The 25,932-nt window shown below is 35.3% G+C and overlaps 2 protein-coding genes across 3 annotated transcripts in view; one reads left to right on the top strand and one right to left on the bottom strand.

The window, feature by feature from the left end:
* LOC142353219 (uncharacterized) overlaps nucleotides 1-25,932 on the top strand; it is a 511,758-nt gene that overhangs the window by 59,431 nt on the left and 426,395 nt on the right. The window lies entirely within an intron of this gene.
* Nucleotides 11,014-24,096, bottom strand: LOC142353197 (uncharacterized). Of its 2 annotated transcripts, none has more exons than XM_075405416.1 (3): nucleotides 23,919-24,096; nucleotides 11,981-12,177; nucleotides 11,014-11,290 (listed from the first exon to the last, which is right to left on the bottom strand). In XM_075405416.1, the coding sequence occupies exons 1-3, from the start codon at nucleotides 24,021-24,023 to the stop codon at nucleotides 11,086-11,088; spliced, it is 507 nt and encodes a 168-aa protein (XP_075261531.1). In that variant the 5' UTR covers nucleotides 24,024-24,096; the 3' UTR covers nucleotides 11,014-11,085. The 2 variants fall into 2 exon arrangements, with proteins under 2 accessions (XP_075261531.1, XP_075261532.1); XM_075405417.1 differs by lacking the exon at nucleotides 23,919-24,096 and adding an exon at nucleotides 20,359-20,674.

Below are 25,932 nucleotides of genomic sequence, written 5' to 3'. Positions count from 1 at the left end.
CATGGGGCCATATTGCAGGGGGGGACTAGTGATATGTGAGTTCTTGTTATAAAGATGAGATAAAGGTTATATTTATAAATGTTATGCTATAATAAATGAGTTCATGAGATAACCGTTATAATTATAAATGTTTGTTATAGTTATAAATGTTTGTTATAATTATAAATGTTTGCTGTCTTGATTGGCACATCAATCACATTATTAAAGTGATTAATGTTATAAATGGTATTATTATTAATGCAATTTCAGATCTGTTGTTGAAATATCAATACATCATGAATTCTCGACAAGTGCAAATCGTTTCCTCGGACCAAGTGTTTTTCAGTCAGCAAGTGGCGGTTGCGAGTCAGCAAGTGACAATGGCACATCAATCAAGCCCTCACCAATCGGAAGATGTGAGTTGATTGTGTTATATAAATGTGTGTGTGGTATGTATGTATGTGTGGTATGTATGTGTGTGTGATATGTGTGTGTGTGGTATGTATGTGTGTATGGTATTTATGTGTGTATGGTATGTATGTTTGTGAGCGCACTTCAAGCGCACACGGTGTTTTGAGCGCACATTAGTTAGATCAGAGGTTACTTTCGTCTGGACCGGTCAGATCAGAGGTCATTTCAGTCTGCATAGTCTGTTTGCTAATGTCTGCGAATGCTGTTTCTTTGTTGCAGAAAGGTCCGCAAGCTTCAGGAGAGAAACTTGACATTTGCTCATTTTCTGGATTAAAACGATAACTATAGCACCTCAACATGGGTGGTATGTATGTGTGTGTGGTATGTATGTGTGTGTGGTATGTATGTGTGTGTGGTATGTATGTGTGCGGTATGTATTTGCGTGTGTGGTATGTATGTGTATGTGGTATGTATGTGTATGTGGTATGTATGTGCGTGGTATGTATGTGTGTCTGGTATGTGTGTGTGTGTGGTATGTATATGTGTGTGGTATATATGTGTGTGTGGTATGTATGTGTGTGTGTGGTATGTAAGTGTGTATGGTATGTATGTGTGTGTGGTATGTATGTGTGTGTGGTATGTAAGTGTGTATGGTATGTATGTGTGTGGTATGTATGTGTGTCCAGGGGGTCATCCTGGTGGTCCATGAGGGTCGACCGTGTGGTCCAGGGGGTCATCTGAGTGGTCCTGGGGGGTCATCCAGGTGGTCCATGAGGGTCGTCCGTGGCGTCCAGAGGGTCATCCTGGTGGTCCATGAGGGTCGTCCGTGGGGTCCACGGGGTCATCTGAGTGGTGTTGGGAGGTCATCCTGGTGGTCCATGAGGGTCGTCCGCGGGGTCCAGGGGGTCATCTGAGTGGTGCTTGGGGGTCGTCCAGGTGGTCCATGAGGGTCGTCCGTGGGATCCACGGGGTCATCTGAGTGGTGTTGGGAGGTCATCCTGGTGGTCCATGAGGGTCGTCCGCGGGGTCCAGGGGGTCATCTGAGTGGTCCTGGGGGGTCATCCAGGTGGTCCATGAGGGTCGTCCGTGGGGTCCACGGGGTCATCTGAGTGGTGTTGGGAGGTCATCCTGGTGGTCCATGAGGGTCGTCCGCGGGGTCCAGGGGGTCATCTGAGTGGTCCTTGGGGGTCGTCCAGGTGGTCCATGAGGGTCGTCCGTGGGGTCCAGGGGGTCATCTGAGTGGTCCTGGGGGGTCATCCAGGTGGTCCATGAGGGTCGTCCGTGGGGTCCAGGGGGTCATCTGAGGGGTGTTGGGGGGGCATCCTGGTGGTCCATGAGGGTCGTCCGTGGGGTCCAGGGGGTCATCTGAGTGGTCCTGGGGTTTATCCTGGTGGTCCATGGGGTTCATTGTGGGGGGGGGGGGATAATGATGTTTTTATTATTTTATTATGTTTTATTATGTATTTTTATTATGTTATTATGTATTAAGTCAGATAACCTATAGCCCCCCAATCATGGTAATTATACCATAATGGGGGGGCTATAATTTCATGGGGGGCTATAATGGGAAAGAACCAAATGTTTTATTTAATCTTAAATGTTTTCTAGAATATAGTTTTCTAAAAACTTTGTTCTGCGTTAGATTTGCTTTAGGAATATTCTGTGGGGTCTCTGGACTATCCAGTCTGACAGTGGAAAAGCCGCAAGTCAATCTGGGAAAGAGGCTCTGACAAGTTGGGCCTCTGTAGTATGATGGAACAATGATGATGGACACTCACATTCGTTCACGTTCTCGTGTTGCGTTTCGAATCTGTTGTGTGGAGGGGGAAGATGACTTGAGGAAAAGGAGAATAATTATATGTGATGAGTATGTGCAATTCATGGTCAGATGCAAGGTGCAGGTGAATTGGGACGAATGTCACAACGAATTACCTCCCATTTTTTCAACGGTACCCAGAATATGAACTGCGAATATGTGAATCAGTTTCAATGAACTGCGAATATGTGAATCAGTTTCAATGAACTGCGAATATGTGAATCAGTTTCAATGAACTGCGAATGTGAATCAGTTTTAATGAACTACGAATGTGAATCAGTTTGACTATTTTTTAATGTGCCCCTCTTTTAATTAACTGTAGTTTTGGTAAATTAACTTTTTGCGATTACCTATGGAGTTTTTTTACAATTCCTTGTTGATGGCGAATTTTCATGCTGTTCAGTTGAAAAACAGGCAAAAGTTCATTATATCCATGATAAATACAGAATTGAATTCCATTATGTTCAGAGTAAATTCAGAATTTTACTATGAATTTTACCATGAAATGTCTATAAAGTGCCATGATCAGAACTCTGGCCATGAAAAAATTCATAATGGAAATTCCATGATTCATTACTGAAATGTTATGACACACAGGTCCGGGTCTCTCTCTCTCTCTCTCTCTCTCTCTCTTCTCAGTATTGACAAACTAATTGACTTGTACTGATAGGTGTGGTTTACAGTATTAGGCAAAATGGCTGTCTTAACAGGTAAATTAAGCATAAGTTCAGTCTAAACTGAAATTTTCGAATTGTGAAAATTATTCTGTAACGTGTCGGAGCATGCTTAAACAAACGTTGAGAAAGTGTGCTTCTACAACCAACGTATTGTTTACTAGTAAACAATTTGCAAGCGTTTTTCAGAATTTCGAGGAAATAATACTACTCAATTTCAACTTATCAGAACTCGAACAACTACTTCTTCGACGTGTAAGACAGAAACTTCAGAACTCGAACAACTTTGACTTGTAAGACAGAAACTTCAGAACTCGAACAACTTTGACTTGTAAGACAGAAATTTCAGAGCTAACTGCCCTATCCTGGAGTTCTTGAAGTAAACACACGTAGACGACAAACCTAGCGCTTGACTCTTTTGCTAATATGTTGAATAGTGTACATCTGCTGCAATCACGCATCAAGTCTACCGTTCCATTAATTTGAGGTGCAAGCGAAAGCTTCAGAATTTTTGGAAAGAGATCCAAGTTCAAAACCAGAACATACATATCAAACCAGTTCCTTAGCTTGCATCCTGCAAATATGAGCAAGTAATGTTTAAAAACATGTCAGCCAACGCCTATAGTTTGCTTCCCCTGGTCGAGGTTTTCGTTCGTGCTCGTTTATGACGCAGATCGTTTTTGAACGCACACAGGGGGTACGGTGCGTTCAAACATACACAGTCGAGAAATTTTTTTGAACAAGAAACATAAACGCACCAAGTACTTACGGTCGAGCCAAAGTCTGCTCCTTTTTTTCGAGAGCCAGTTTTATGTCGCTTTGCTTGATTTTGTTTGAAAATTATAAATTACTGGCAGAGAAATCGGAGCAACCTGAGTCTTTTCACTACTTGAACGAGCCAAAGTCTGGATCATAAATTTGTTTGGTCATAAATTGAACGAGTCAGAGTCTGTATCATATCGTATTTTGGTCTGGACAGGTCTTTTCATAAGCGGTTTCGTACGAGCACATGAAATCATCGAAAATTTGAACGAGGCAATGTCTGGATCATAAGCATTATTGGTCTGCCTGGGTATTTTCATAGGCAAAAATGGCCTGGATGGGTATTTTCATAAGGAGTTTTGAACGAGGACCTCAACCTGGATCAATTCAACGTCGGTTAACAGTCTATAAAACTGTGTTTCTCAAAGGTTGAAAATTATTCAGCTTTTCATCTGGAGTTTTAAAACCTAAATTATATACAACCATATAGCGAAAATTAAATAGAGAATTAATCAAAAGAAGTAAATCTAAAGTAGGTTATGATTTTTGGGACAAAGTTCAATGAGTGCAAAATATCTGGAAGAACAGATTTCTGTCTGCTGCATCTTTCCGGGTTCAAGAGTTTTCACTCTAATTGTCCATTGCTGCTAGCAAACTTTATCTAGTTTTTTTAATGAATTTTTCTAGTAAGTTGTGGGGGTGACTTTTATCACGGCCGTGTATTCTGAGCAGGGAAACCTTGTCCGAGCTAGTTGTCTCCCACTGTCTTGCATTAAGGCAAGTTTTAGTTTCTACTGGAGAGTTTTGTGTTGCATATGAGTCGTTGTGTTTGTACAACGCAATATTTTATCATCTTTTTCTTTTTCACACTTACTAGTTTACCAGCTTACCTTCTGGTGACCATTCTATTTAGTTTGGTGGGGATATAAGGGGGTCAGATTGGGCCCAGTGGTCCGTTTTTTTAAACAGGGTAGCAGATTGAGCAATTTTGTAATTTGTTCGTAACAGTCGGTCACTGCACAGGATTTTGACTCTCAAAAACAAGATCTTTGAGGCACATTGCCTGAACGAAATAGTTGAAAAACTGACCAATTTTAAAAAGACAGAATGTACATTAGCTATTTTGCGGAACCATTATGAAGTGGAACCTTGGGAAATGAGCCACCTAAGCGCTCTTCTATCAAAAGCAAGAGCAACCACTGATGATACTTCACAGGATGAACAAGATTTTATTCAAGTTCAAAACAAACGGAAACGTTTTCGAAATCGAAACGAGAGGAAATCGATGTCAGAGCCAATTAGACCAATAGTTACAACAATCAGTCCGAGACCAACTCAAGTGCAATTTGCCCGAACTATGAAGACAAAAATCCCACATCTGAAATAACAAAGAATTAGACAATTGCCAAACTCATTCGAATTATTTCTCCAACCGCAAACGCAAGCCTCCGGTGATAGTATCTTGTCAGGTATAAACCTGCAACAAGTATTCCCAAACGCAAATGTAAACGCAAGAAATACACTGCCAAAAACCAAGCCCAAATCAAGTTTTGTCAGTGTCAATGTGCATCACAGCATGCAAGAAGATGAAATAAAAGCGGAAGTCACGAGCAATATTGGAATGAATGTAGTAAAAGTGACAAGGATTATAAGCCAAGCAAGTGGAAAACCTGCAAAGCTTATTAGAGTAATAACAAAATCAACAAATCATGTTTTAGCAGCAGAAAAGCACAGTGTAAAGATAAGTTGACTGATCTACAGTTGTGAACCAAGCCAAGAGCTGACACATGTTAAACAATGCTTGAAGTGTCAGAAATATTGACACTCCGCCAACGAGTGTAAAAACGAGCAGCGTTGCCTGCAATGCTCGAGCCAGTACACAGTAAAACAATGCAACGAACCAAAAGAAAAAGCCACGTTTGCGAATTGTAGTGGATCGCACGTATCTGTGTACAAAAAGATGTTCCTCCTATCAAAATGCAGTTTTTAAAGCAACAAAGAGAAAACAGGATATCAAGTACACTGCAGTAGCAAAAATACAACCAGAAATGTTACACCCAAACTCATCTTTCTCAGCAATAAACATAAGTGTTCTGGTAGCTGAAGTACTCAGCAAAATCCGATTAAATTTCAACACAATCAAACTCCAACACAGTGATATAATCAATGTTGTGAGTATCAGTGCAAGCAGAATATTTGGTGACAAAAAAGAAAGTCAAAAAGAACATGACAGCATAAAAAATGCTAATGACAATTTCACGACTCTTCCAAAGCAACAAATTTCATCAAACAGCCATCAATTCAGCCAACACAAAAAAATCAAAATAATGTAATCAAACTGCCGAGGCTTATCTAACAAAATATCAAAACTTCTTGTCTTTATGAAGGAAAAATATATTGATATTGTGTGCCCGAATGAAGTCAAGAGCTGGTATAAACAAAAATCTCACCGATTATTATTTCGTAGTTACAAAACCGAGATCAAATAAGTCACATGGCTCAATGATATTAGCAAAGAAGGGAACGACAATACAAAAAGTTGAAACAGACAAATTTGATAAAAATGAACGAAGAAAAATATTCGAAATAATAAAAGCAAGCTTTGAAGTAGCTGTTCTAAGTCATCTCTGGGTTATAGTTCCTTACAACTCACAAGGTCTTGATTTGAACCTGACAGAAAATTTTGAATTTGAAATGAAAAACGTTTTTTTTTGCGGAGATTTCACCGCTCCACATCAAGAGCTGAATTGCACTCATAACTCTGAAAACGGCAAAAAAGTACTTAAAACAATAGAAACTGGAACTTTTGAGCTTTCAATTAACAGTTTTCACACATATCATTCACATCAAGGAGACTGTCGACATATGCTTGATCTACACTTCACGGATCAATCAGTCTTCAATTTTTTGACACATTTTATATTTCCGATGACTTTGGTTGTGACCAAAACTCAACCCTTACAACCTTGAATAGAGTAATTCTGAACAGATTTGATTTGAAGGCGACAATAAACCTCAAAAAATTCAACCAGATTGCCAGACAAGATTATGAAAACTCTGTGCTCTATTCACCTGTCTATCCAAAATCAGAAGAACTGTATCAATTTAATGAAGTAATTGTACAGATCATTCGATTCTTGCGACAGCAGTCGTATATCCTACAAATAAATTTGCATTTGGCCAAGAAACTACTTTTCCGCGAAAAGAAAAAAGAAGAGAGCTGTAAAGAACTATTGGAGGACAGTACAAGTCCCTGAAAACAATTTGCTTCAAAGAGAAAGAAAGAGGTCCATGAAACGATCGGACAAAATCAAACAATCAAAATTGATCGCAAGTGCTCAAAATAAGGGGAGCAAAATCTTTTGGAGAGCAGTTCAAGCATTATGTGGTGATTAAAAAAACCAAATAAAACTGAACAAAGTGTTGAAGTCTCATATAAACAACTCAGATCAACAACAGACTTTGAAAAGTGCGAAATAAACAAAACGCTTCTACAGGATACAATGAAATCTAAATAAAAACAAAAGCTTGGAACTAAGAACTTCGAGAAAAATGAAAAAAGACAAAAATGTTTCTCCAATGCAAACATATTGAACCAAATAACCACTGTGTTATAAAACTAGATAAATACAATGAAATTCTGGACAAAACAAGTAGATCAAGGATCAAGACCAGGACCAGACAAAATCAGCTATAACATCTTGAAAAGGTTACCTAAGTGCCTCAAAGCATAAATTTGTCTCCTGATTACTAGCTCAATAAAAATATCTTATATTCCAACTACATGGAAAGATTCACAAGTCAAAATGTTACCAAAGCCAACCAAACACAAAAAAGATGCAGAGAATTACCGACCAATCAGCCAAACTAATTGCACTGCAAAAATTTGTGAAACTGTAGTAAAGAAAATTGCCCTAACGCACTGTAAAAACAATGGTGAATTCGGTGAAGTGCAAAGTGCGTATAGAAGGAACCGCTGCACAACTGATAACTTGTTCCAACTTACTTAGCACGCAACAAAAGCATTTCAGGGGTCAGAAATGGTGGGATTTATCTGTCTAGATATCGAAAAAGCGTTTATTGCATTTTGGAACATACTACTTTAAAACAAACTGCAAAAATTGGTTTGTATAAACCTGTGATTAAAAGGGTTAACTTTTTTCTCTCTCAAATAAGTATCTTCGTGAAAATTAATAACTCAAAAAGTGGCACATTTTCAGCACTAGCTGGAGTACTCTGGGCAGTGTCATTCCACCAATATTCTTCCTGGTTTACGTCAGTGGCATTCCCGTTATACTTGCAGTAAATTCTTAATTTGCTAATGATTTTGCCTTTTACTCTGGGTGGCGCTCCTGTAGATTAATTCAGGAGAAACTTCAGTATTCAGTAGACAAATTGATCAAATGGTGTAAAAAAATTGAAAAAGAGAACAAATCCTGACAAAACAAATTTTATGCTTTTTAAAAATCCGTCAAAAAAGATTGCCAGTCTAGATCTTTATATCAATGGTACACGAATCGAAGGCGCAAATTCAGTCAAATTTCTTGGCGTAGACCTTCCACCGCATCTAAAGTGGAACGAACACTGCAAAAGTTTGGTGGAAAGAGCAAATAAAACAATCTACCAACTATGGCGGCTCAGTCAGATCAACATTGATGGAGAGTGCTTGCTGACTTTGTATAAATCCTGGGTTTGAACTCTATTTCTCTATGCGAATGCCGGCTGGATTGACCAATCTAATTCAATTATCAACAACATACAAATGACCCAAAATGGAGCTTTAAGGACTTGGATGAGGAAACCCTATTGGTACAGTGTCGAAAAACTCCATGAGCAAGCCAATTTACATTCTCTAAGGGATATTCTGATCAGATTAGCATAAGAGTACCTGAAATGCGCAAAAGAAAACAAGAACGAATCAATACTTGAACTCATCGAGAAAAAGGGACAACGTCCAAAAAACAGTTATCGATGCACACTGGCCATCTGTCATGCTAAAGTTCTTTAGATTTAAGGTCGACAAAATTGCCGTATGTGCTGATGACGACAAAATACTGCCGTTATCGACACTAATCAGAGTACAATGCGCGAGCAGCCAACGATTTTTGAACAAAACGAATGAAGCATTGGAAGACGGTTCGAGTCAGAGCAACAACTTGCAGTCTTCTTTTCTTATTTTATTTACTTCATCGAAATTCCAGTTCCTGTATCGCAGAACAACCATCAACCAATGAATTAATCCCAGCCGCTTGCTTAATTAATTCGGGGCAAGGTCAAATAAACACCGTCCTAACCCTGCAGCTAAGCCAGCCGCTCACCTAGTAAATTTGGAGCATAGCTATGAGAAAGACAGGAAAACACCAGCAATTTACGCAGCTTTTGTCTACAGAAAAATCTTAATCGATTAGCATTACTCAACCAAGAAAACGTTTTTATTTTGCACATTCACTTTACTGATATCTTTTAAACAATCAAGTTACAGTTATACAACTAACGACATAATATAGTTCTATGCGTGGTTTGGCTCAGTGGTTTTAAGACTTAGGTTAGCATAGCACTTCTTACTGCTTTTTGTGTTTCTCTTATTTCATTAGTTTACTTCTTCCTTCTAAACTCTTTAGTTTTGCTTTTTGACGCTATGTTACTAAATGTTGCAACTGCACTTTTTTCTTATCTTCCCTAATTTTATTTTAACGCGTCTTAGCGATTGCCTTTATGAACAGAATTACACTTTTTACGACTAAAACAAAGAGTTCAAGCGCAGTCCTCCAATTGTTTGATCAAACGGGGCGCAGCAATTCAATCCTCACCATTAGCACCGCCCTATTTCTTTATTTATTTATTTATTTATTTATTTATTTATTTATTTATTTTGCTTAAATATTTTTTTTATTATTTACTCTTCTTTTACTCACTATTTCATTACTTCTTGAATTATTAATCTGAATTAAAAGAATAATGATATCTTACCTAGCATAGAAAATGGCGAGCTAATCAACATCTATGAGGCTAGCCAACAACACAAAGAAAAAAAATAAAAGCAAGCAGAGCCAGCAGAGCCAGCAGAAGCCCTTCCCGGTGCTTGAAATGGCTCCCAGCAACAAGAGCAATCAACTGATTTCAAAGAAAAAAAATCTGCAAAAGCAGGATCATAAACTTTCCGAAATCGATCTTTCTCTTTTACTTATTGATGCCTTTTAAATTGATAGAACTTGATTGTACATACATTAATAATCAGTTAATAATAATTCATTGAAATAAATTCATCGTGAATTTGAACTTCGTTTCAATGACCTATTGCTTTTCTCTGAATTATCCATTATTATTTGATCAAAAAATTGAAGCCTAATCTGAAAAAACTATTGCTCAACAGTCGCTAAAATTAGAAATTGATTTTTTCTATATGATACTTTGCTTTTCTCTGCATTATTCTATTAACGAAATATAAGGGAATAAAATTTATTAAAAATGATGTATTGCTTTTGTCAGCAATATTCATTAATTCAATTGAGAAAAAAAGTCAGTCATGTTTTCAAACACTTGCAGCTGTGAAAATTACTGTCCAGAACTTTTTTTCAGTTTGTTTTCAGTTTGTTCATTGCAAGCATCCACCGGTACCAAACAAGGACAAGTAATTGGAGTTCATTTTTACTAGTAGAAGACGTTAAAGAGAAAAACAGCTCCAAAAAGGTTCCATGAAATTTTGCCCAGTGCCAAAAAACAATGCTGCAGCCATAATACCCAATTTTTTCCCTTTGATCTCTTTATTAAGAAATCCGATCACAAATTATCAGTTGAAAAAGCATATTTTACCATACTTAACATATTTTCAATCGCATATTGTGTCGTGATGTTTCATATGGTAAACCTGGTAAATATAAATATAAAAATTACATTAAAAATACTTGATAAATATAAGGCTAAATAATCGGGTCTTTCCCATTATAGCTCCCCAGCTTAGTGGGCATTTAATTTACACCCCCACCCCCCTAATTACCATTTGGGGGACTAAAACGGGAATCAACAAAATAGTCTTTGATATTTTGAACAATCGGGTAAAATTTGGGTATTTTGTACGTTTGGTATTTTCTATCCTAAAGATCTATTCTACCCCCCCCCCCCCCCCCCCCAGTGTTTTTCTGCCACCAACCTACAAACTCTGTTTCTATGCAGCATGTTACTGTGTAAAAATTAGCACGTGCGCTTGAATGCGTAAAAGTTTTAGGATCCATTAAGTCCCCCCACCCCCCCCCCCCCCCCCGCCCTCTAGCTCAGTACACACAAACTGTAATTGGGGACATAAAAACACTTGGTGGGGGGGGGGGGGGGGGGGGGGTGTGGACAGAACAGAAACAATTAAGTTATATGCCCACTAAACTTCGGGGGGGGGGATAGTTTACCCAAAAATGGGTACGGTACCGGTGGACGCGTTTAATGTTGCGGTCAATAAGTTGACGAATAATGGCGAACTTCAGTTAGCCATATAGGTTGACCTTGAGTTTGAACTTTGTAGAGATTTCTGCTGTCGCAACATCGGGTCAAGGTCAAACCACACTCGGCTATGTCTGCTTTGTGGAGGGCTATAAATGCCCGTAATCTCGAATGCACAATTGGTATGTTGTTGTTTTCTGTTATCAATTCTTGCTCTCTTTAAAAAGCAGCAAAGGCCAGTTAACTGTAGATTAGCTAGCTGATATTTGAATTCGTTGATCTTTTTCGTTTGTACCCCGCCCCAAGAAAAATTAATTCGGCTCATTATTGTTTCTTGGCACATACAAAATAATTTTCTACTTCTTTTTAGATAGTGTTAGTTTTGGGCGCATTAGTTTGAGAAGAATGCGAAAACATTGCAGTAAAAATAGGGGTATTTTCACATTGTAGATATAATTCGCGCCTGATCAGATTTCGGGTGTTTCTCATCATAGCCCCTCCCCCCCCCCCCCCCCCACACACACACACACACACACACCCAAGCTTAGTGATCATTTAACGTATAGCCCACCCCTCCCCCCTCAAGCTCGGTTAAAATATCATAATGGAGGCAATAATTTTGTGTGGGAGGGGATTATAATAGGTGAAGGGCTCCAGATTTCAATTGGCGAGAGCACATTGGGAAAAAATTTAATTTTTATATTAATTTTTGGGATCTATTCTGTTTCGGCCCCCCAGCTTAGTTAGCATAAGTTTTTTTATGACCCCCAGGCATGCGTGCTCTTTTCTTACATAGTAACGTGCTATATAACTACGCATAATTTGTAACTGGTGTCATAAAAACAATGGGGGGGGGGGGCAGAATAGATCCAATTTTTGTATTTTACACTGCTCTGTGTTAACTGACCTCCAAAAGTCGTCTATACTGGAGGTTAAAAGGTCAGTTACTAAAATGTCTTCACCCAAACTGAAGTGAGAAGAGTCTGTTGATAGTGGACTGATCTTTTTCTCTCTCAAAATATCTTCCAGGTGTGAAATAGTTGTGAAATAGTAGTAAAAACATTGCTGACATCTGTGCCATTTATGGTAAGGGACTGTCAAGAGCTGAAATGAAGCAAAATTAAAAAGAACATCAGATCTTTTCCGGTTGTTCCGAAAAGAATATTCGGATCTTTTCCGTTTGTGCCCCCCTCCCTCGCCCCCACTACATTATGCACCCCCAGTTACAAAGCATGTCGCATTACATAGTAAATCATTAGGTAAAAATATGGCACGTTCTCCTGGGGGTGCAAATAATATGCACCCACTAAGATGGGGGGGGCACAAACGGGCACAAACCGAATATTCGTTATTGTTAAAAAATTGTTTGATCATAACTTTTTGAATAAGACACTTGATCAATAAGAAACAAAATCAATGCGGTTAAATTGGTATTTTCAATATATCATTGTTCCGACCCCACTTGTGGGGGAATGAACTATATACTCAAATCGGTTTTTTTGTTCAGACAAATTTGGCCGATCGATATATTAATCGTAGAGAAATGTGAGTGGTATCATTAAAAATCTTGTCCAGCGTAGAATTTGAAATTCAAAAGTTTTTTTGAATTTCGTTTTTTTTTGTTTTATTGAGGAGTTATCGAGGATTGAAATTTTGTGTGAACACGTGATATTTGGCATGATTTCGTTAACTTTTAGTGTAATTTTTCTTCAAATTATGACCTTTTCTATAAAAAATTTAATTCAAAATTACATTTCACGCCCCAGGATCGATATAGTAATCCTATTACACGACATGTGATAAAAAAAGACTAGTTCTGGTCTCATAGGGAAGTTTACTATCAAAAGAAAAATCGAATTCTATTTGAGAGCTGTTTTTTTTAGAAAACTTTGTACTTTTTAGGTCAACTAAAGACTGGTCACATTTCATAACGATGTTTGGTTAATAATAAACCTGAGTTAGAGTCAAATGAAGCCTAATGAACAAAAAACTCGTTTTCAGGGAATCGCAAGTGTTTTTTATTTTGGCTTCGAGTTTTTGTAATTTTAAATGAAACTTTGATTTGCTTTTTGAGGTTTTACTAAATTTTTTGGAACCCTATGGCACAGACTCGTCGACTAAAGGTGCAATAGGTTTCGCAATGAGCATTAGTGAAGCTATTTAGTGCATTGATTGGACAGCTAATTGCTATCAATTCTTCATAATTGATTTTTCGATTTTTTTTGAACATTAACCGATCATAAACTTATTTTTGTAAACTGTAAGTCAACCTCAGCATTGAAAAGACACCTTTCTTTTCTACTGCAGCCAAAACTAATTTTTTTAGGGGTTTTATCTTCTAACTATTGATTTTATGATTTCGATGCCACACGCCATCAAAAACAATTTTAAAAAATTTGGATATCATCGTATTTTTGATTGCTGTTGAAATCTGATCACATAATCCTAAAATCGATAGCTCCCATTGGTTTAAAGAAGACTTTCAATGTCTCATAGATAAAGTTTTCGGAGAAAACCTTAGGGTTTGAATGGCATCGACCTTTTCTTCTCGCATTTTTCTTCTGATTTTTTGGTTTTTGACTGTATTTGTTGTTGTTTTCAGTCATAAGATTTATTGTGACATTTGATTGATTACCCATAAATAAAAAAACACCCTTGTCCTCCTACCGAGTCATAACTGAGAGTTTTCATTGACTTTTGTTAAAATCTATTGAAATTATTGTCTGTTAAGACTTCAAAAGTTATTTTTTAAAAAAACATTTTTTATCATTAACCAATCGTAAACTTATCTTCGTGAACCGTACGAACGTCTCAGAAATTACCGGAAATTTTTCGTTTCTATTTCACCCAAATTATTCTAGTTTAGAGCTTTATCTTCTAACTATTGGTTTGATGAGATCAATACACAGGTTTTCATTGATTTTTTTGGATATTTGGAAAATTTCTAGATATGTTTTTGGTTCTTCTGAAATCTCATCACAATATCCTAATATTGTTATTTCCGTTTGGCTTGGACAAAACTTTCAATGGATTATAGATAAAGTTTTCAAAGAAAAGCTAATGGTTTAAAGGGCTTCGATATTTTCTTCTCGCATTTTTCTACTGAATTTTTGTATATGCCAATGTGTTATTGTTTTCATAGTCAATGATTTATTGTAATGTCTTATTGTATCCATGACTTGTCAGTAACAAACATCTTTGTCCTCTCATTGAGGCATAACTTTTATGCTCCCATCGAGCGATTTTATTGCTTTCCGTTGAAAGCAATTGAAATTAATGGCTTTTATACTACGGGTTTTCTCAGAAATTTCGTGGTTTTAATGTATTTGTTCATATTTGTTGATTTTTTGAAGTCATATTGCTGAAAAGAATTTCATGCTGTTAAAAAATTAATTGACAATGGAAAATTTTTTTCCGAAAAGTTATTGTTTGATGGCTTCGAGAATTTTCTCGCTCAATTTTTTTGAATTTGCGGTTTTTGCCATTTTTTTTATTCTTTAGTTAGGCGTTATATGGTGACCGGTCTCAGAAACTTGTACTCGAGGATTCAAGGAGATAGGTTACACGGGGCAATCAGTTTTTAGCGAACTGTCTTAAAGTTTATTATATTATACATTTTCAGTGACTTTTTATATTTTCAGTTAGTGTTGTTCTTTTCGTCAACTTGTAACTTATTCTCATCTTTGAGAGGTCCCATTCATTTGTTTGTATTTGAAAAAATTATAGGAATAGTGATATCATATCGTAATGGATGTTTTGTTTGTGGACAATATGCGTTTAAATAAAAGTTTTACTGGTGTACTTCTAACTCTTTTTCTCTTCTTTTAGCACATTCGCGTAATAACGGATTCCAATGATTTTCAAATGTGGCCCAAATGAACTTAATTAGTCTTTCAGTATAATTGTAATTGAATAAGTTGAAAAGAATTGAAGGAAGAATACATGGGATTCCGATAATAGCCAATGATTTTAAAGACTTCAAAAATATGTGTTTCCTCAATTTGTTTACTTTTTTGAATTTTTCTGCTTCTGTAGTCCGTTGCTATGACTTTGTCTAATTAACGACAAGTCCAATTGGTTTCATAGGGAATGTGAAGTAAATTTATTAAGATTTATTTCGTTAAAAGCTTAGGGTTTTTAAGATTTTAGAGATTATTTGGTTTAAAAAATGTTAATTGATTTTTGAATTTCGCCTCATTATTTCCTTTTGTCGACTTTGTTACCTAGTGTAGATGAGCTCGGGTCGGAACATCATGTGCGAATGCACATTAACGAGCATCTTTGTTATATTATTCGGTCAATTCGGTATATCATTAAGTAACGTTACAGAGTGATATTTCACATATCTAAAAATGTCGGAATTTACTTATCAAAATGATTTTTAATTACTTCTCTACTATGTTAATCTAAAATCATTATACATTACTCCGATTTACTAAACATAATGCGAAAAACATTTCCACCAAGCGAAAAAAATTTCCCCCATGCGAAAAATATTTCAAGATATTAAAAACATTTTCACCAGCCTTGCGGTAATAAATAAATGTTAAAATTGAAAGAAAAATATTATTTGGAATGCCTTTGCCCAAGAATCTGAACACGAACGGGACCTCTTGCGTTTGGGCCCGCAAGTACGTTATGCGCCCCCCTCCCCAGTTACAGAGCACGTGCTTTTACATAGTAAATCATTATATAGAAATATGGCACGTGCGTCTGGGGGGGGGGGGGGGGGGCAAATAATATGCGCCCACGAAGCTTGGGGGGGGGGGGGCACAAACGGAAATGATCCCACGAACGTGATTATTTTGGATAAATTTGATTGTTTTCAAATGTAGCAATTCGATCCTGGTACCATAGTATTGACCAGGCCTAATCAAAGTAATGTATCGGTTCCACTAAGTAATGTTTTTTGCATCAATTTTACACCATTTTTTACATGAACTTTTAAAACTCAAGTGACAATCACATAAGTAAATGCAAACTTGATAATCAGCGAGCCGCTATTTGATGGATAGTTGTGACTTTTGTTAAGAAAGAGTAACGCATCGAATTAGGATCCATAATGCGATGATTGTTCAACAATTGCTCAACGTCATTTTATTAACGATTTTTGTCTTTATTTTACAAATTGTTTGAGGCCAGTAAAGATTCCCAAACAAAAAACTAATTCTCAAACTAAATTTTTTGTCTCCACTCTAGTAGGGATGTATGCTCAATTAGATTCCTTATGCTCAATAAATTTTGGCGGATGGATGCATTTGATGAGGAATACTATGAATGGTGCAATAACTGCAGCCCAGAAAAAAGTTTAATTGGATGATTTTACATTTTGTCATTTTGAATAATCAAAATACGGAACTGGTTTTTAGTACTTTCGTAAATTTTTTTGCATTTTTACGTTCAATGTTTTTTCTGATTTTTTTAATTGTATGAAACTAACACGATAAAATTTGCCAATGTTTCTAAAGGAAAACCACCTGGAAAGACTGTCTGCCAAATTTTGGCCGTCAAATTGATGGCTTAGTTTTTTCTCCCCAACTCTGGGGCAAAAATAGCAAATTTTTCTTGTTTGTCAAGAGGAATCTTATCAAAACAACTGACAAAATCTAATTTACTTAATTAATAGCAAAACAATTTGGGCTTTTCGGTTTGTAATTCAGGTTAGTGGAGTGTCATACGTTCTAGATGAAAAAACCTAAATCGTTAAATTCAAAATATGTCCAAAGTGTTACGATGTAGAATCTATGACATTTCAAGTGGCTTAGATTACAATCAGGACAACAATCTGCATGGCAGAGTCAGCCCAATTTGTTTTCTTTTAAAGTTAGGTAAATCGGATTTGTTAGTTGTTTTTAGAGCAGTCTTCTTGACAAGTCTGGGGAAAACTGCTGTCTTTGCGCTATAGTTGGTGAGAAAAACTAAAAGATTAAATCAGTAGTCAATACCATGGCTGAGAAAAATATATTTTCAACTTATAAGCAGCTTTTCGTCAACTTCATAAAAAAATTAACTAACCTTTAGGGACCATTTTGAACATTTAAAGCAAAGTAGAAAAAAATCTTCAACAGAAACTGCTGAAAAAGGTAACTAAAGTACTAAAAACCAGTTTTGTGTTTTAAACATTCACAATATCACATTAAAAAAGAAAAAAATATATTTTAAAATCATCCAAATATAATATTTTCTGCGCTCAAGTTTTTTCACCATCCATATCTTATTACATCAAGAAAATCTATTGACTTTAATCAACTGTGCAGAAAGAAACAAATTGAGCATATATCCTTCCAATTAGGTGGGTCAAAAAACAGTTCCTAGGTTGCTTTTTTGCTAATGCTTACTCGGCCTCTGGTTTTTTTTTGTAAAATTAAAATAACAATTACATATATCTGAATAGGGGTAAAAAAAATTGCTCTGGTTGAGCAGCTGTCGCAATCAGTTTCTTTGTTTTTAGATGCATTACAATTTATCCGGTTGCATTTGATGTTTCGATGTTTATAACGGCTGTTTATGAAACAGTAACATCAACATTAGTTCCATTTTTTGTTCAATTTTATATTTAAAAAATGCTTAATTTAAGCGCAAAAGTATTTTAGTTTTGGGAAAAAAGCCGATCATATGTTTCAACAAACTTCAAATGACGCGCGAAACCAAAAAAACGACGCAATTGGACGCGATCAGATCTTACAACAACAAATTTATTTAGATAACCTCTTTTTATATTTTTATCTATGATCTACAGTTCATTAGCGAGAGCCGTGGTGTAGTCAGCATCGCTGCATTCCACTTTCTTCATTTCTAGTTTTCCTAAATTAAGCTTCGAAGCAACTAAAACAAATTTGGATTGTTTTGGGGTGTCAAAAAAGTATGCAGAACTAAAATACTTAAAAGAACTAACTTGTTTTTGCAAAGAAACGCTTTTTGCTCATTTTTGATAAGAAATCAACGGTGTATTTGTTCATTATTCACCAACTGTGTAATATTTTTCTGAAATTTGAATGCTTCAAAACAGATAAAGCAAATTTGGAATTTTCCAGCTGGTCATATTAAAAACGTAAGCTGAATTTAATTACCTGGAAATGAGTATTTTATTTTTTGTAAATAAACGCTTTCCGTCTTTTTTGAAAAAAAAACTGTGTATATGTTCATTATTCAATTAGTCCTGCTTGGAGATAATCTTAATTGTGGCAAATAGGGTGGGCAGAGAAAAAAAAGAAAACAAATTTTAAATTATTTACATGGTTTGCTTTCGCATCCCGATAAATGAATTATTGCGTCCGCCGTCAGCAGATAAGGCCTGTGAAAATTTCTTCAATATTTGCATATTATTAGTCAAATATTCAAAATTGATCTTTGAGTTCAATTTCTTCTGACTTCTGTTTACTATTTGTTCCGGCAAAGAAAATGCTTGTTTTCATTATTTAAATTTTCTCAGAGAAGTTAATTGAAAAAAAAACAAATTTTGGGATATTAACGTCAACTAAAAAAAATTGATAACTTTTCTTTATTAAGCAAATCCTTATTGATATTGTTATCCTAGTCTTTTAAAGCGCATAATCGAAACCAGGCATAGCATGAGATCTAGCATACGTCACGTCTCGAATTAAAATACTTTTTACAAAAGCCTTTGGTTAAAACCTTTGATGTTTATCAGACTTCATTTATTTATATTTCAGTTTTTTCAAGTAATTTTTGCGACGATTCCGAGCAACTGAGAGCTGCCATAGGAAGCGACAATTACGTCGCCTCGTGTTTGAGAAGAAAAGATTAAAAACTTTGGAAAAATTTGAAAAAAAAAGCTACATAGACGATCTTAAATGTGCGTCGGGTTAATTTTCAACATTGTCTGGTGCACCAAAACTTGTGTATTCCCTCCACATCTTGGGGGCACCGTGAATTCCCTCCACACCAATACACCAACAATTGAAATGATTGATGTCATGATTAATTTTGATTACTTTTGACTGCTACCAACGAGAGACTTTAAATCAGATCATTGGAACATTTGAAGTTATTTCCGACAGCGCGTGGCAGCTGACATTACTCCCAATTAGTCTTTCAAGTTTAGGGGTCGGACAGTCTCAAGATCAATATAAGGTTGCTTACGTGGGATCTCCCATAGCATCATGTGATTTGGTCAGACAAAATTTCAGGTCAGTCTCCCTAAGAGGAACTTGCACTTGCAGCTCTCTGCAAGAGTTTTGATTCTTTTGGGTTTTCATTACTTAAACAAAAATCCAAGAGATTTTAGATCTCCCAAAAAAATTTGAACTTGAAGGAAGACCAAATGTCAGTGAGAAAGGAAATTAGACTTGCTTTGCGGTCTCTTCCACAATCAGACGCATAGATAGCCGCACTTTCTATGCCCGAATTAGGCCAAAGAATTTTGGTTAAGCGTAAAATACAGACTCTACGAAAGCAAAAGTCATTGAGATAAAATGCCAGTACTGCATTCCCGATAAATTGGATGCAGTCGGTGAACATGCTGTCGTATGTCACAAACGTGGGGACAACATTGCAAGACATAATGGAATCCGATACCGGGTTGCAACAGCTTGTTAATGGGCTTACCTGAAAATTCCACTTTTTTGAGAGAAACCTCAATCTCACAAAAAGAAATAAAATTCTTCAAAAGCATCTGATTTAAATTACTGGTGCTCATCCTTGCGTTCTTACCTCATGGAATGGGGAGTAGTTCAGTAGTTGAGCCAGTTCATAAAAACTTTCCAAGACTTGTAAATTCCTTCAAGCACGAGTTTTGTCTTACCTGACCAAAATGAGAAGATTAATTTTAAACATTTCAATCGTGGAAAAATTAGATGAACTGATGATATGTGCTCAATTAAACTGTTGATCTCTTTTTTGATTCCCCTAGTAATAAAAACCAAGTTATTTTCACTTAAAATATGATTTTATATCGCTGAGTTATCGATATTTTAAAGTCAATTGTATACTAATGTTTCAACAAAAGTTTTGTTTCAAGTTTTGCTTTTTTTGTCATGCGTTTTTCAGTTTTCTGCTTTTTGCTAAAAATTCCAAAAGATTTCATGTCAAAACATATTTATAGAGTAGATACAAGTTTAGTAGAGCAGTATAATAAAATTTCTTCAAGACTTTTTCTTGAAGTTGATTTTTTCCAATTTTTGGCTACAACTTGTGGCATTCGTTTTTAAAAGCCAAAGTTTGCAAAGACCTTTCTTGATCTGAAAAGTTTGTTCAGTTTACAGAGAGATTTATGAACGTTATATGCAAACGCAATTTTTCTTAATAATATTGAATTAAACTAACTTGTTTGTGTTGATTTGAATTCTCGATTCGTGGCAATTTCAAAGGACTGTCACGGGCTGCAATTTTTGAGTCGTTCAAATTACGCTTCATTGGAACAAATTTGATAAAAAAGAACAACTTTTGATTATAATTTTATAATTTTGGTTATTTAATAATTTAATTTTTAAGTTTCGAGTGAGAAATGAAATCTTTCTAGGGGTCAAAACTGTTAAACTGACTCCGAGTATTTGTATAATAACTATATATTCAAGTTAATAATCAGGTTGAAGAAAGTTTAACTAGAAGTACTCAAAACTTGCTTGCTTAATGATGCATTATGAATTTGTGATAGACGTACTAGACTTTGAAGTTTGATGCAAAGCTTACAAATTACAAAGGCGTTAAGTATAACAGGACTTTCGCGCAAGGACTTTGTTACAGACAAGTTTATTCAGCAAACAAAAATTTTGTTCAACGAGAGACCAGTTTAAATGTCACATAATCTGTTCACTTTCTTCTTTGAAAAAACAGCCGGCTGTTACTCAGGACAATATTTACATCTATTTAAATAAGGAAACAAAAACATCCGAAAGAATTCCATCTGCTACAAAAATTTGTTTATTTTCATCGTAAATATGCCCAATTTTGACAAAAATAAGATTATAGTGAACGTAAGGAATACTAGTGTATGCAAATTTACATAAATAACCCAAATAAATAACCAATGCTAAAAGTAAAAAATTTTCAATTCTTGTTTTTATGGCGATTTGCGGATCATTATGTATTTTTTGGATATTTTCCGCTAGCGCCCCCTCCCCCTCCTCCGAGTCCTATATAGCCAATATTTCTACACCACCCAACAATAAATGTTTGGACCCCTTCTTAATTTTATTTATTTTCATAACTACGTTCCGGGTATACTACATTAACAATAATTGCAAAAATTGTAAGCCTGTAACCACAAAAAAACAAGTTTCTGTTTGAGGCCTTCCATTATATGCAGTCCATTATTACTATGCACGTAATAACTTCTAACTTCCGCTCTGATAATCTTCTCTAAATACGAATTCACACTTATTCGCACGTAGCAATTCAAATGCATGCATAATGTTTAACCCATTTGACAAAATCGATCCAAAACGGGCAAAATGTGGGGGGTTAATGATCGTTTTTGATCGGTTCTGAATAGTTTTGACCACTTCTTTTAGAAATAAGCGTTTCCAGTAGTCTACGATTTTTTCGGTAGGTAAATTTAGGAAATGATTGTTTTTGATCGTTTTTAGGCGACTGCTGTTGATTGCTTTCATAGGAAACTGCCGTTTTTGTTCATTTTTTTAGGAAATGCCAAAATTCAAGCCTATTAAACCATTTTTATAATTGAATTAGCCAAGTCATGATCCGTGAACATTAATTTAAAATGCACTGAAATAGTTTTTTTCTAAAAACAACGGTCAAAAACGCTCCTTTCTTAGGTTTAAAAATTGCACAAGAACTGCCATCTCCTAATCTCCTAAAATGATGCTTAAAATTGCTCAATTCTTATGTCAAAAAGTTCAAACGTTTTTTCGGCTAATTTTTAACTTGGGTAAAAATTTATATTAATGTAGTGCCTTATTTACAGAGGAATGCTAGCGGAAAGATCATTATTTTTGGAGCGATCGAGAAAAAAAGTTTTCTGGACAAATTTGGTTGTTTTTAGTGCCATTAATACATTTTTCGAAAAATTAGAAAAATATTAGAAAGTACAATCGGAAAATGATGTATCAGCTACGGTTTAATATGACATTCGGGTCTAAAAATCCAGAGCCGTGCGACAACTGTGCGTAACTAAATCACAGTCGCTCAAAATTTTGGTCAAAATTAATTGAATAAAATATAATAAATATTATATTTTGATTAAATTAATTTAATCAAAATTAATATAATAAAATATAATATTAATAATATAATAAAAGTAAGAAAAGCCAAGTTTTGTTGGATGTTCGCAAATTATAACTGAACGAAAACAAAATTTTTCATGCACGTTCAAATAGTGAAGGAAATTTTTAATAATCGGAAAAAATTGTTGATGTATAAATTTTTTAACGTTTTTGAAAAAAAAATGAAACGAACCAAAACTTCTGCAAATATTGTCCTCAAAAAACATTGAACCCATAGTAAGTATGAAAATTGGAAACAAGGAAAAATAAGCGATGTTAGATTACACCAAATTATTTTGGTTATCAAATAGAAAAAGAGTTTATGTGTTCTTTTTGCTCCATACTATTTTTTGAAAAATAATGAAACGAACTGAAAAATTCTGCAAATAATGTCCTAAAAAAACATTGATTTCATAGTAAATCACAGTTTTGGAAGCATGGAAAAATAAGCAATATTAGATTAAGCCAAGTCGTTTTTTGTTATCAAATAGAAAAAGAGTTTATGTACGCCTGTTAAAATAGTCTAATATCGATTTAAAGAATTAAAAGCGCGCTTTAAAACCCATATCGCAAAATGAAGTAATCAAATTTTTCTAATATTGCTTTACAACAGTACGTTCAAATGTCTAGTCTACTAAATTTAGAGCCTAGCATCTGTTTTTTTTTTCAATTTTAATCATTCTGTTTTGCTCAATAGCTCCTTACAAAATGGTTTGGTTTCGTTTTTCCACTTCAATTTGTTTCAGTTTTTACGTTTTATAGGTTTTCAAAAGGTGTTTTTCATTTGGGTACTATCGTTGGGGACGCTTGAATACTTTATATTATCAATATTATGTAGAACTTGAAGTACCGCATTTAAATTTTTAAATTGGTGCTAGCCTAATTTTCACAAATTGTGACATGACAATTATTGACTAACAAATACAAAATTCCTTTATGTCTAATCGCATTTTTGCTAATTCGGTGCGGCCAAGGCCTATTTCTCAATTGCTCTTACTCGATTTTGTAACTGTTTTTTACGTCTATGATTCAGGTTGTAAGTACGTGAAGAAATTGATGACAGTAAGCCAATTTAGTTCGAATTCTTTTAAGATAGGAAGTTTTTGTCAACAATTTCATTCTATTCCATGCCATAAGTAACTCACTTTCACGCGTCACGTGTGTCCACTGTTGCATTAGCTAATAACAAAGGTGGTGTTAATTAGACCGCAATACAAGAAAGCCTAATTGAATGTTAATTTTTGAAGTATATCTCTCGATATTAGTTGTAAATTAAGAAGATGATTAGCAGTTATGCAGTTACTCATATCATTGTTCAAATATTCTCATCATACACTCCGATTATTAAAACGTTTGAATTTTGGCTTGTACAATAAATTGACGTTTGAGTATTAGAATTTCAAAAATGACACACTTTCAGCAAAAACGAAAAGCGAAATTGTGTTTAAAAAATTACTGGCAAAAGTTGGATTTTGTCCTTTGAACTGATTTTGTTAGTTAGATGAAAATTGTCAAGTGAATAACTTTAAAAAATTAACTGATAGCTTTTCTTATTTTTCAATCTGTATATCTCACGACATGGAAATGATAGTTTTTTGTAGTATTGTAGTGTTGATCCGATAATTTTCTCTTTGAATTGCAAATTTTTAAAAAATAACTTACTTGTTTGAACTGCTGATTGATGTTTTCGATTTTGGGTAACTTTGGGAGCGCTTCCATCATCCTTGTTTCGGAGCCGCTTAAAGTTCGCTTCATCGTGTTCGACATAAATAAACTCTGGTTTAGTAGTTCAAAAGATCAGATGACGTAAACTCATCAGATTATAATGACCTCGAGTTAAGCAATCGGGTTTGTTTAAGTTGGGTTGAAATGCTGCAAAATATGTTTGCCAAATGATGCATTATAGCTTAACATCACACAAAAGTTCGACGTATGTTGCAGCATGATACAAAATGAATAATAATTATGAAACCCTTTGATCAATGTGATTACGCTTTTATATGCATCGTTATATTATGAAGATACGGACAAATTGATCACATATTGCTGTAAAATTTGAAGGTCACACTTGAGCGGTAATTTTGCGGCTCTTCGACACAGTTAATCCTATTTCAAAAGAGGTTTGTTATAATGGTATAAAGATTTGTTACTTCTGTCAATTCATAGCAATAATATCCAGGCCAAATATAGGTTTTATAGAAAATTTAAAGATTTTATAGAACCCACTTGACTGTAAATCAGAAAAACATCTGTAACAGAAGGAAATAAACTTTTGTTTCTGACGGTTCGAAGTACAATAAATAGTCTTTTTTTCAACAGTGCATGGCAAATAACTGATTATAAGGTTTACAGTTCCAATTAGCCTAAATCATAGTTTGGCTGTTGTATCGAACTAATTATGGACTAACTCAAGAGATTATACGAATATTCGAAAATGCTACTTTTTGTTTCACTCAACCATTACTAAGCCATTTTTTCAATTAGATACTTAAATAGGGTTTTTTCATTTATGTCAATTTGGCACTTGTTAAGATTTGGCACATTTTCGCTAACTCATCTCCTCCCCCCCCACCCCGTGGCCAAGTATAGCGAAACCCGACGAACGGACACCCTAGATATTATTGCGATGACGTCTGATTCAAAAACTATTTCTCGTTTGTGGCTCTTTAATTCAACCCCATTATGACGCAGAGGTATACCCAAATCGTCACGGGCAGATATGCCCAATGCGTGTATCTCGTGTTCGTTTTTACTATGTTAATACATTGAAAGTGGAACAATATTGCGGAAAAAAGCTACTATCGCAGAAACCGGCAAAATGGAAGGGAAATTAGAATTCCGTGTTTGCAAAAGTGTCCTAAACCTAGCCGCGAAAAACAAGTACAAACTTTATAACCTATTTTTCACACGGCTTGTATCACGCATCTGCTCAATTTATGTATTGATTTTTCGCACGCAATGTAGCTCGATTTCGCATATAAGTGGCAATTAAACCTAACTTAATTACTACTTATTTAATTAGGCCTAACTTATTACTACTGGAAGTATTTTTTTACTACTTATTGTACTTTTTTACTACTTATTAGTACTTATTAGTAATACTTATTACTACTTGTTAAAATCGGCCAGTCCCACATTGATATAAGAAGCCTTTGATGTGCGAGGGATTTTTCGGGAAAAAATCAGTTTTTGTGGTTGCATGTAATTAAAGCACTTTAAAACTTTGAAAGCTTCAATTAAATCTTTATTAAAGTGCTTATTGCATGCTCAAAATGCGCGCGAATAATAGAAACCTAATTTGAGCGGAAACGTGCCACAAGGTTTGGAACCTACTTTTCGCACCGAATGTTCTTTTATTTCGCAAAATTGTCGGAACCCCTTTTGCGAAAAGTAAGATACAAAGGATGTCTCCTGATTTCGTTCATTGTATGTGTCTAATTTTGGAGCAAATTTTACTAAGGCGGAATTTTTGGGGTATACCTCTGCGTCTTAATGCCAGATATTAGTTGGCTAATCAAATTCAAGCATTCGGCGATTTTTGTTTTTTGTTCTCATTCGGCTCTGCGCCCGTTCGTCTCTGATTGCTAGATCCTAGCAAAACATATTAAAGGAGCTTACAGGTTCATATCCAATTCCGATGTCGCTTCATCTTGTTTTTCATAAAATAGTTGCTAAA

The sequence above is a fragment of the Convolutriloba macropyga genome, chromosome 14, assembly GCF_964194025.1.
Source record: "Convolutriloba macropyga chromosome 14, txConMacr16.3, whole genome shotgun sequence".
NCBI classification, from domain to species: domain Eukaryota; kingdom Metazoa; phylum Xenacoelomorpha; order Acoela; family Convolutidae; genus Convolutriloba; species Convolutriloba macropyga.
The sequence above is the reverse complement of the archived record's forward strand: the minus strand, read 5'-3'. Positions and strand labels throughout refer to the sequence as shown.